Source organism: Hemitrygon akajei, chromosome 17 (assembly GCF_048418815.1).
Source record: "Hemitrygon akajei chromosome 17, sHemAka1.3, whole genome shotgun sequence".
Taxonomy (NCBI): domain Eukaryota; kingdom Metazoa; phylum Chordata; class Chondrichthyes; order Myliobatiformes; family Dasyatidae; genus Hemitrygon; species Hemitrygon akajei.
The window spans coordinates 49,407,067-49,419,757 of record NC_133140.1 but is presented as its reverse complement, the minus strand read 5'-3'; the positions used below and the strand labels follow the sequence as shown (position 1 = coordinate 49,419,757).

Sequence of the window (12,691 nt, the reverse complement as noted above, 5' to 3'; positions counted from 1 at the left end):
TAAAGACGGACTCAGGAACGGAACTCGTACGTAACCCGGGGACTGCCTGTACTCAATAGCTTGGCCTCCAAAGCCATCCATAGATTCACACCCTCTGGTAAAAGATATTCCTCATCATCTCTGTTCTAAAGGAATGTCCTCGTATTATAAAGCTGTGCCTTCTGGCCCTAAACTCCTCCACTATTGGAAACATACTCTCTACATCCACTCTATCTAGGCCTTTCAATATTCAATAGGTTTTAATGAGATTTCCCCCTCATTCTTATAAATTGCAGCAAGCACAAGTCCAGAGACATCAAACATTCCTCATACTCTAACTTTTCATTCCTGGAATCATTCTCATGAACCTCTTCTGAACCCCATTCAATGTCAGCACATCCTTTATTAGATAAGGGGCCAAAAAGTGCTCACAATACTCCATACGGTCTGACCGATGCCTTATAATATCTCAGCATCACATCCTTGCTTTTATATTCTAGTTTTCTGGAAATGAATGCCAACACTGAAACATAGAAAACCTACAGCACAATACAGGCCTTTCGGCCCACAAAGCTGTGCCGAACATGTCCTTAACTTAGAAATTACCTAGGGTTACCCATAGCCCTCTATTTTTCTAAACTCCATGTACCTATTCAGGAGTCTCCTAAAAGACCCCATCATATTCGCCTCCACCACCGTCGCTGGCAGCCCATTCTATGCACTCAACACTCTCTGCATAAAAAACTTACCCCAACATCTCCTGTGTACCTACTTCCAAGCACTGTGCCCTCTCATGCTAGCCATTTCAGTCCTGGGAAAAAACCTCTGATTATCCACATGATCAATGCCTCTCATCATCTTAAACACCTCTATCAGGTCACCTCTCATCTTCCATCGCTCCAAGGAGAAAAGGCCAAGTTTACTCAACCTATTTTCATAAGGTGTGCTCCCCAATCCAGACAACATCCTTGTAAATCTCCTCTGCAGCCTTTCTATGGTTTCCACATCCTTCCTGTAGTGAGGCGACCAGAACTGAACACAGTACTCCAAGTGGGGTGTGACCTGGGTCCTATATAGCTGCAACATTAGCTCTCGGCTCCTAAACTCAATCCCACAATTAATGAAGGCCAATGCACTGTATGCTTTCTTAACCACAGAGTCAACCTGCGCAGTAGCTTTGAGTGTCCTATGGACTCAGACCCCAAGATCCCTCTGATCCTTCACACTGCCAAGAGTCTTACCATTAATGCTATATTCTGCCGTCATTTTTGACCTACCAAAATGAACCACCTCACATTTATCTGGGTTGAACTCCATCTGTCACTTCTCAGCCCAGATTTGCAACCTATCAATGACCCACTGTAACCTCTGACAGCCTCCACACTATCCACAACACCCCCAACCTTTGTGTCAACAGGAAATTTAATAACCCATCCCTGCACTTCCTCATCCAATTCATTTATGAAAATCACAAAGAGAAGGGGTCCCAAAACAGATCCCTGAGTCACACCACTGGTCACCAGCCTCCATGCAGAATATGATCTGCCTATAACCACTCTTTGCCTTCTGTGGGCAAGCCAGTTCTGGATCCACAAAGCAATATCCCCTAGGATCCCATACCTCCTTACTTTCTCAATAAGCCTTGCATGGGGTACCTTATCAAATACCTTATCACAGCATTTGCCTTCCTGATCAACCTGCAAGTTACCTTTTAGGAATTCTGCATTAGGACTGCTAGGTCCCTTTGCACCTCTGATTTCTGAATTTGCTTTCCATTTAGAAATAGTCTATGCCTTTATTCCTTCTATCAAAGCGTATGACCATATATTTCCCTACACTGTATTGCATCTGCCACTTCTTTGCCCATTCTCCCAACCTAAGTCCTTCTGCAGACTCCCTGCTTCCTCAACACTACTTGCCCCTTCATCTATTGTTGTACTGTCCACAAACATAGCGAGAAAGCCATCCAGATCATTGACATATAAAGTGAAAAGAAATAATCCCTGCAGAACACAACTAGTCACTGGCAGCTACAGAAAAAGCCCCCTTTATTCCACTCTTTGCCTCCTGCCAATCAGCAAATCTTCTGTCCATGTTTTCTGTATCCTTCTGTAACATCTTGGGCTCTTGTTTAGGAGCCTCATGTGCAGCACCTTGTCAACGGCCTTTTGAAAATCTAACTAACAACATCCACTGACTCTCCTTTGTCTATCCTGCCAGTTCCTCAAAGAATTGCAAAAGATTTGTCAGGATTTGAAACCATCTGTTAGTCTTTGCTAGTTTTTGGTGACATTCCAAATCTTCTCAAACTCATAATGAAATACAACTGTTTTATCAATAATGTGTTCAGAAGAGATCATTTAAAAAAATCAAGCAACACACACAAAATGTTGGTGGAACGCAGCAGGCCAGGCAGCATCTATAGGAAGAAGTACAGTCGACGTTTCAGGCCGAGACCTTTCGTCAGGACTAACTGAAAGAAGAGATAGTAAGAGATTTGAAAGTGGGAGGGGGAGGGAAGATCCAAAATGCTAGGAGAAGACAGGAGAGAGATGAAGCTAAGAGCTGGAAAATTAATTGGCAAAAGGGATACACAGCTGGAGAAGGAAGAGGATCATGGGACGGGTGGCAAGGGAGAAAGAAAGGGGGAGGGATGCACCAGAGGGAGATGGAGAGCAGGCAAGGAGGGATTGTGAGAGGGGCAGAGAGAGAAAAGAAAAAGGGGGTGGGGGGGGGTTAATAAATAAATAAATAGGGAGTGGGGTAAGAAGGGGAGGAGGGGCATTAACGGAAGTTAGAGAAATCAATGTTCATGCCATCAGGTTGGAGGCTACCCAGACGGAATATAAGGTGGTGTTCCTCCAACCTGAGTGTGGCTTCATCTTGACACTAGAGGGGGCCGTGGATAGACATATCAGAATGGGAATGGGACGTGGAATTAAAATGTGTGGCCTTTGGGAGATCCTGCTTTCTCTAGCGGACAGAGCGTAGGTATTCAGCAAAACGGTCTCCCAGTCTGCGTCAGGTCAAATCAATATGGAAAATATTTTAAAAATTAAAAACCTGCAAGATGCAGGAAGTCTAAAATAAAACAGAAAATTCTAGAAATACTCTGTAGGCCAGGCTGCATGTGTGGGAAGAGAAATGTTTTTTTCCCCCAGTGTTAATTCTCTTCATCAGAATTCTAAAGAAACTTGTTAAGCTGTGGGTAAGTTGGAGGAGGGAGGATATTTCTGTTAAGACAAAAGCTGTGTAACTATATAGATAAGCTATAAACAAGGTTATATACTCAATTAGTTGATAGGAGCAAGTACATGGACTAAAGAAATATGGAACTTGTGAAATGCAGAGCAGTAAGACTACCGAGTAATTTGGTGTGAACATATTGTCCACTTCCAGGGGTGAGAAGAACAACAAATAAACAGAGCAATGTCACAAATGGATGACTGATACAGTGTCAACTTACCTGAAGCTGTAATGTTTAATATTAGCCTTTTGGACTTGCTATTGAACTTAGTTATTTTTCCCCTCTGGGATTTAAGTACATTATCAAAAATCAGAAATTCCTTTATAGAACTACCATTCTCCAAACCAATCTTCTATAAGAATGTGGTTCTATCCACCCAGTTTCTTACCCTCTATTGTTTCTGATCTTATGACACCTTCAGACTTGATACATTTAATATCACTTATCCTCAGCTAAGATTAATGGGCCAAGTGCTGCCATTGTCCCGTCCCTCTCAGAACTACAGTAGGGTTTCTCTAATCCATTTTATCAGTCTTAACTTGCAATAGATCTTCATACGTCATTTTCAGTTCTAAATCCACCCTTGTCTTCCTTTTAAGCCTTACAGAGAAAGTGTTCCTTCTGAGATAAGTTAGGTCGGATTAGGTTAGCAGAGCGAAGGGCGCTGAGTAGGCTACGGTCAATTATGGAAAACCCTGAACATCCTCTACATAGCACCATCCAGAGACAGAGAAGCAGTTTCAGCGACAGGTTGAAATTGATGCAATGCTCCTCAGACAGGATGAAGAGATCAATACTCCCCAATGCCATTCGGCTTTACAATTCAACCGCCAGGAGTAAGATATATTAAAGTGCCGGGGTTAGGACTCAATGTATTTAAGTAAACTACTTAAGAACTTTTTAAAAGCTGTTATTAATGCTTTTTGAGAGGGTGATTTTAGATGCATATCATATTTTTACTGAGTTAAGTATTGTATGTAATTAGTTTTGCTACAATAAGTGTATGGGACATTGGAAAAAATGTTGAATTTCCCCATGGGGATGAATAAAGTATCTATCTATATAGAATAAAATCCATCAACCAATGCAAAGAGCGTTTATTTTTTCTCATCACCCATAAGGACCCAATTAGGGAAGCGATTTATTTAACTTCTATCAATTTAATGTATGCTACTCTTTGCACGTGGCTTTATCTTCTCTACAGTTTGTGAAACATCCAGATCTCTGGCCTCCTTAATCCTCAGCCACTTTCACCTCTCGTGGTGGCTACTATACGCCTATGACACAGCGAAAACTTGAGGGAGGTCGCTCATTTCTCTTTTCAAACGACAGGAAACCAAATTATAGTCCTCAGTTTTCAGATCAGAAAACATTGTTCCCATTTTTTTATACACACAGCTATAAATAACCTTCCTGTTATTGGCACATCTCGAGAATCTTGTTTTTTACTGAATAGCTTCTGCGCATGTCTGTCCGCCAGATGGTCTCCGGGAGTAGTAGTCTTTTCGCGATAGGTACGCTGTGCTGGCCCGAGAGGTGGGAGAGGTTGGACTACTATACCCAGAGTAGCTTGCGCAAGGCTTTGGCGGTTGGACTGAAACCAACGGTTCTGTATGTTGGATGCGCCGATGTGAGGGGCAGCTGTGTCATGGTGGCCAAGTGGCATCCCGGCGTTTGAACAGCCATGTACCGGTTGAGTACGGTGGGGAGGCGGGCAGCAGCCGGCGGCTGTGCGCGGCATGTGGGCGCCGAGGTGCTGCTGGGTGGTAGCGGCTTCACTGCCAGGCTGACAACGGTGGGCACGGCCTCGGCTTTGCGGGACAACCGAGCCGCCCCAGTCAGGAACGGTGAGAGGGTCCTCAACATGGGCAGCCTGAACCCGCAGGTCCGCGCGACCGAGTACGCAGTCCGGGGACCCATTGTCATTAAAGCAGGAGAGATCGAGAAGGAGCTGCAACAGGTTAGTGTGGGGTGGTGACAGCGACTGGCACTGGTACAATTGTGATGAAGTTGTGTTTGAAAATAAAGGAACGGCTCGGGGAGCTTGTTCAGCCCAATGTCTCCTTCAAAGAGGCGTTTCATCAGTCCCTATCCTTTCCTTGTAGCCTTTACAATTGATCTTCACATAACGTGGCCGCATTTCTTTGGAAACCATCCATTCTTTGTTTGATTAAGACAAGTGCCAATCAGTCCCCCTTCCAGTGGTCATCGGCAGAAAGATAACTGAGGGCAGCTCTTTGACAATATGATTTTTTGTGAGGGTTACGAATGTAGAAAATGATCTGTGATCTTGACAACACCTTACTAATATTGGGGCTAGCTCAGTAGGCTTCGGCTAGGAAGAGGCGTCGGTTCTGTGTAAAGCGTCTGTTATTTCCGTTTTGTTTTCCCCCCTCTCTTACTGTACCATTTAAATGGTTGTGGTGAGCTCTTCGTCCTGGATGTTGGAGAACTGGGAGACCCAGAGTCTCCCGGGGAACTATATCTGCATGAAGTGCATCCGGCTGCAACTCCTTGAAGACCGTGTTAGGGATCTGGAGCAGCAACGGGATGACCTTCGGCTTGTACGGGAGAGTGAGGTTATAATTGATCAAAGTTACAGGGAAGTAGTCACCCCAAAGTTGTGGGGGGCGTATAGCTGGGTGACCGTCAGGAGAATTAGAAATAGGCAGTTAGAGCAGAGCACCCCTGTGGCCATTCCCCTCAAAGTAAGTATACTGCTTTGGATACTTTTGTGTGGGATGACTTCCCGGGAAAATGCCACAGCAACCAGGTTACAGGCACTGAGCACAGGTCCGTGGTGCAGAACGGAAAGAGAAAGAATGGAGCGGTCGTGATAGGGACTCGATAGTAAGGAGAACAGACAGGAGATTCTGTGGACATGAACGGGACACCCGGATGGTATGTTGCCTCCCAGGTGCCAGGGTCAGGGATGTCTCAGATCGCGTTCACAACATTTTGGAGAGGGAGGGGGAGCAGACACGTCTTCATACATATTGGTACCAATGACAACGGGAAGGGAAAGCAATGAGGTCCTGAAAAGAAAATTTAGACAGCCATGTAGAAAGCTGAGAAGCAGGACCTCCCGGGTAGTAATTTCTGGATTGCTACCTGTGCCACGCACCAGTGAGGGTAGAAACAGGATGATTTTGTAGATAAATGTGTGGCTGAGAAGCTGGTGCAGGGGCAGGGTTTCAGGTTTTTGGATAATTGGGATCTCTTCTGGGGGAGGTATGACCTGTTCAAAAGTGCCGGGTTGCACCTGAACCCGATGGGGACCAATATTCTCGCGGGCAGGTTTGTTAGAGCTGTTGGGGAGGGTTTAAGCTAACTTGGCAGGGGCATGGGAACTGGAGTGAAGGGACTCAGGAAAGGACAGATGGTAAAAAAATAAAGATAGCGTGCAGTCAGACTGTCAGGAAGGGCAGGCAGGTGATGGGACTTAGTTGCAGCCAATAGGTTAAGTATTCAAATCATTAGGGATGCAGAGTCAGAAAGGACAGCAAATACGTACTCAAGGTGTTGTATCTAAATGTGCCTAGTAGAAATAAGGTGAATGATCTCGTTGCAATATTACAGATGGCCAGGTATGATGTTGTGGCCATCACTGAATCGTGGCTGAAGGATGGTTGTAGTTGGGAGATGAATGTCCAAGGTACACGTTATATTGGAGGGATAGGAAGGTAGGCAGAGGGGGAGGTGTGGTTCTACTGGTAAAGAATCGCATCAAATCAGTAAAAAGATGTGACGTAGGATTGAAAGATGTTGAATCCTTGTAGACTGAGTTAAAGAAACTGCAAGGGTAAAAGGATGTTGATGGCAGTTATATACAGGTCTTCCAACAGTGGCTTTGGACTTTCAGAAGGCCTTTGACAAGGTGCCACACATGCGGCTGCTTACCAAGTTAAGAGCCAATAATATTACAGGAAAGTTACTAACATGGTTAGAGCATTGTCTGATTGGTAGAAAGCAACAAGTGGGAATAAAAGGATCCTTTTCTGGTTGGCTGCCAGTGACTAGTGGTGTTCCGCAGGGACTGGTGTTGGGACCACTTCTTTTTATGCTGTATATAAATGATTTAGATGATGGAATAGATGGCTTTGTTGCCAAGTTTGCAGATGATGCGAAGATTGGTGGTGGGGCAGGCAGTGTCGAGGAAACAGGTAGGATGCAGGACTTAGATTAGGAGAATGGGTAAGAAAGTGGCAAATGAAATACAATGTTGGAAAATGCATGGTCATGTGCTTTGGTAGTAGAAATAAATGTATTGACTATTTTCTAAACGGAGAGAAAATCCAGGCATCTGAGATGCAAATGAACTTGGGGGTCCTTGTGCAGACCATCACTGGAATATAGAAGAATGACAGAGGATCTTATAGAAACATATTCATCCCTTTCATAATTTTTATAAGGTAGAGGCAGGAAAGTTGTTTTCACTGGTAGGTGAGACTAAAAGGGATACAACCTCAAATTTTGGAAAAGTAGATTAAGGATGGAGATGAAGAGGAACTGCTTTTCCCAAAGAGTCACAAATTTGGAATTCTTTGCCCAGAGAAGCATTAGAGATCATAATGAGATTACAAATGTATCTACTCTTAACTTGTAATTAAAGAGATTTGAATTTTTGTTTGGCTGATTTTTAAAAAATTAATCTTGAGTTTTGGACAGGAAGGCTCTACAACAGGTAGTCAAAACTGCCCAACACATCACTGGCATTAGTTTACCTGCCATCAAGGACATATGTATAAAAAGGTGCTAAAAAAGGGTCAGTAACATCACAAAGGATCCCACCAGCCTGCTCATGGACTGTTTGTCCCACTCTTATCAGGGAGTAGGCTATGTAACATCCATGCCAGAACCACCAGACTCAAAAACAGTTACTTTCTCCTCTACACATGAACCCACCCCTCCATTCACCCCCACCCTCTCACCACCACTACTTTATCATTTCCTGTCAGCCACCTTATGTACAGGCACTCCTATGCTATCTTATGCACATACACTCCTGTGCTATCTTATGCATTTATATTCATTGTGGTTTTTATTATTATTGTGTTCTTTATCGTGTTTTTTTTTGTGCTGCATTGGATCTGGAGTAACACTTATTTCGTTCTCTATAGTAATGTACTGGAAATGACATTAAACAATTTTGAATCTTAACAGTATATTGTTTGTCCATTTTTTATTTTTATATATTTTTAAATTAGTTTAATATTGAAAGAATAATCACATTATCTTCCAACAGAGAATTAATTTGGACATTTTGTTTTGTAGAATAATTGTCAAGTGTCAGATTATAGTAGAGAATGCACAAATTCTTTGCTGGCAGTGGCAGGAATTGAACCCAGATCACTGGTACTGTAAGGTGTTGTACTAACCACTATTCTACTATGCCACACCCAATCATGGAAGACTCTGTCTTCAAGAAAGATATCTTGGAAATTATGTAAACCAAGTAAGCAGTAAAAGTGTGTTGGGTAAAATTATGGACTGTATGAGAGGTTCTCAACCCCTGGTAGCTATGGAGATGAAGTCATTGAATATATTTAAACTGCAAAAGAGCAAAGCAGTGGGGGAGGAGGTGGGGTAGTGGAAATGTGAAGCCTAGGTTGAATCAGCCATGATCTTACCTGTGGGTTGAAGAATCTTTGAAATATTGAGAGGCTCAGTATATTGAAAGTAGGGCTTGATAGATTTTTACATACCAATACAAGAAAACATTGCTGAGGTAGAAAATTATTCATGATTTTGTTGAACGACAAACCAGGTTGAAGGGACTGAATTGACAAACCCTGCTTCTGTTTCTTATATATATTGTGGAGGGAAAAATTGGTTGAACAAGAACTCAATTCACTGAGTATAGGTTGAGGATTAACCACGGCAGTCAATTGCTGGAAAGATTCACTGTTATTTTAGTAGATAATTTGGAGGAGGTGGTGTTGAATAGCGAGAAGAGCTTGGAGGGTCCTGCTGTTGAGGTATTTATTACCGTGGCTGTTTCAGCCACATTGTTGGCAGAACCTCAGATGGAGGCGAGGGCATACAGGAATGAGATATACCAGCTAGTTGAGTGGTGTCACAGCAATATCCTTGCTCTCAACATCAGTAGGACAAAAGAACTGATTGTAGACTTCAGAAAGAGTAAGATGAGGGAACACAAACAAACCCTCAGAGGGATCTGAAGTGGAGAGAGTGAGCAATTTCAAGTTGCTGGGTGTCAAGACTGCGACTGATGAAGCACCCGGGCAACAGTTGTTGTACGTGCAGTCTCTACATCTTGGGCACTGAGGCTTGTAACTCCTCCAGAGTTGTCATAGGTCTCGTGGTGGCCTCCTTCACTAGTCCCCTTCTTGTGCAGTCACTCAGTTTTTGAGTATGGCCTTCTCCAGTCAGATTTACAGCTATGCCATATTCTTGCCATTCCTTGATGATTAACTTATCTACTCCAAGGGATATTCAGTGACTTGGAAATTTTCTTGTATACATCTCCTGACTTTAGCCTTTCAAAAACCTTTTCATGGAGTTGCTAGGAGTGTTCTTTTATCTTCATGGTGTAGTTTTTGATAGGATACTGACCCACCAGAAGTTGGACCTTCCAGATACAGATGTACTTTTGCTCCAATCAATTGAAACACCTTGACTGCACACGGGTCTCCAAAAGCAGATTTTCATTTAACTAACAATGTGCCTTATAAAACCAATCAGCTGCACCTATGATTTGGTGTGTCATATTAAAGGGGATAGGTGAATACTTATCGATTATTGTGTGTTGTAGTGACTCCTTAATTTCTTTTGTCAGAATTCACCCAGACTGTTGAGGGTTAAGTTTGCCGTGTATGTTACGTTGTACATTATTGCATTTTGAGGTGGGGTTTTACATATATATATAACATCGCCATTTGTTTGCTGGGATAATAAAGTGTACGTTAGAAGTAATTATACTCGTATCGATTTTTGTTGAAATGCCTACATTGATGATCCCGACGTTCTGCTATTTGAATCTGGAGTGATTTTGTTTGTTTTATAATCATGACTGCAAACACCATTGCTCTCAAGCTCCCTGAATTCCGGCAGGAACATGCAGCAGTTTGGTTCACTCAAGCAGCGTCCCAGTTCACAAGTGCAGGGAACCTCGCAAGATGACAGAAAATATTACTACATCGTCCCAGCCTTAGACAGCTGTTTGGCAACCAGGGTGATGAGCACCCTGCTGCACCTGCTGTAAGTCAACAGGTAAGAGACTCTTAAACTACTCCTTCTAGAGACCTTCAAACTTTGAGTCTGAACGCGCCCATTGGCTCCTCTCACTGCCCGGCTTAGGCGACTCCAAGCCGTTGGAGTTGATGGACCACATGTTGTCCGTCCTTGGCAGACATCAGCCACCTTTCATTTTCAGAGAGCTTTTCTTGCGACAACTACCTGGCGAGGTACAGTTGGCTCTGGCTGGCTCTCCCCTCAAAGACCTCCGGGCTCTAGCGAGAGAGGCTGACGGAGTGTATTCTGACATAGTTTATTATTCGGCCAAGGAGTCAGAAAATGGAACAGCTGGTGCCATTAGCTGCTATGGGCATTGGTAGGTCAGGCAGTTTGTTGTTTGTTCCAGACTCTTGTTTCTGGGCCCTGTTCCTCTGTGATACAGGCGCTCAGGTGAGTGTCCTGTACACGCCTAAATTGGACATATGAACTGGGGAATGTGGACCAACCAGACTTTTGGTAAGCGTGAGATGGCATTGTGCTTTGGCGGGCAGAAGTTGTGCTGGGGGCAGTGTCTACACCCCTGTTGGGGGTCAACTTCCTCTGCACCAGCAGCCTTCACATTGATGTCCAGAACTGGCGCCTTGTCAACACAGAAACTTTCTACTCCCTCTCCAGTACACTCAGCACCACCAGCACTTCGAAGTTGCCCGCGCCCTTTCTGCTTCCAACGACTTCCTTCGCCTCCTTACTGAGTTCCTGAACCTGACCGAGCCCACTTTCTCCTCCTCCACTGCTAAACACAAGGTGGAGCACCACATCCTTGCCACGAGCCCGCCCATTCACGCCTATGCCAGGTGCTTCAACCTGGCGAAGCTATCTGTCACCAAGACTGAGTTTAATGCCATGGAGCGCCTGGGCATTGTCAAGCAGTCCAGCAGTCCATAGGCTTCCCCTCTCCAAATCGTGTGAAAACCAGGGGTGGGTATCCATGTGGCGATTACCACCAACTCAGTGATGCCACAAGCACTGGCCGATCACCCAATCCCACACCCCCAGGATCTCTCTGCCAGCCTGGCAGGAGAAATTACTTTCTCGAAGGTAGACTTTGCTTAAGGTTATCACCAGGTCCCTATCCACCTAAAGTGGCATTCAGTTGTTATTACACCATTTGGTTTGTTTGAGTTCCTTCGAATGCCATTCGGGCTGAAGAATGCAGCCCAGACCTTTCAGCACCTCATGGACAGTGTTCTTGGGGATTTGCCATTCCTGTCTGTTTACCTCGATGACGTTTTGGTAGCCAGCTTTTCTAGGGACTAACATCTTTTACACAATATCCATTTCGAATGCCTTAGTTAGCACAGCCTTATAGTCAACCCAGCAAAGTACCAGCTTGGACTGACTGTGGTCGATTTCCTCGGACACGCGTCAATGCAGCAGGGGCAGGTCCCCTGCCGGCTAAAGTTGAGGCCGTTAAGTGCTTCCCTTGGCCCGTCACTGTTAAGACCCTGCAGGAATTTTTGGGTGTGGTGAACTTTTATCACCATTTTGTCCCCAAGCAGCTCAGCTCATGCCTGCCCTCTACGAGGCCCTTAAAGGACAAAGCAGCGGACATTGTCAAATGCAACGATGCTGGCACAACACACCCCATCCCAGACTCGCTGATCACTCTCACCACGGACACATCGGATTGAACGGTGCATGAGCACTTGGTCAATGGCTTTTGGTAGCCTCTCACCTATTTTAGCCAACAGCTTCACACCAGTAAACTCAAGTACAGCATGTTTGTCCATGAGCTTCTCGGCCTGTACTTGGCAGTGTGACGTTTTCACTTTCTCCTAGAGGGCTTTTGGGGATCAGAAGCCCTTAACATTCGCTATGGCTAAGGTCTCTGAATCTTGGTCTGCTCAACAGCAGTGCTATCTTTTATTTCAGAGTTCACCACGGACATCCAGCATGTCACGGGGAAGTGTAACCTTGTGGCTGACTGCCTTTCCCGGTCCTTCACCGGTGCTGTCCATTCGGGCATGAACTATGTTCAGATGGCGGCAGACCAGGTTTCGGACCCGAGCGTGCAGGCACTGTGTTTGGCAGACACAGGGTTGAAATTGGTGGACGTTGCTTTTGGTGACAGCGATGTTTCACTACTGTGTGATGTGTCAACGGGGTGACCCAGGCTGGTTGTGCCAGCGAGCTGGCGGTGGTGTGTTGCAATGCGGTCCACGAGCTTTCTCACCCGGGCTAGATGGCATCACAGAAACTGGTGACAAT

At 44.7% G+C, this 12,691-nt stretch overlaps 1 protein-coding gene across 1 annotated transcript in view; it reads left to right on the top strand.

Annotated features, from left to right (window-relative positions):
- Positions 1–4,766: 4,766 nt before the first annotated feature.
- Positions 4,767–12,691, top strand: part of gpt2 (glutamic pyruvate transaminase (alanine aminotransferase) 2) — a 57,583-nt gene continuing 49,658 nt past the window's right edge. Inside the window, exon 1 of the mRNA XM_073070081.1 lies at positions 4,767–5,186. Within this exon, the coding sequence (XP_072926182.1) occupies positions 4,911–5,186 (276 nt within the window). The 5' untranslated portion in view covers positions 4,767–4,910. The remainder of the gene's footprint in view (positions 5,187–12,691) is intronic.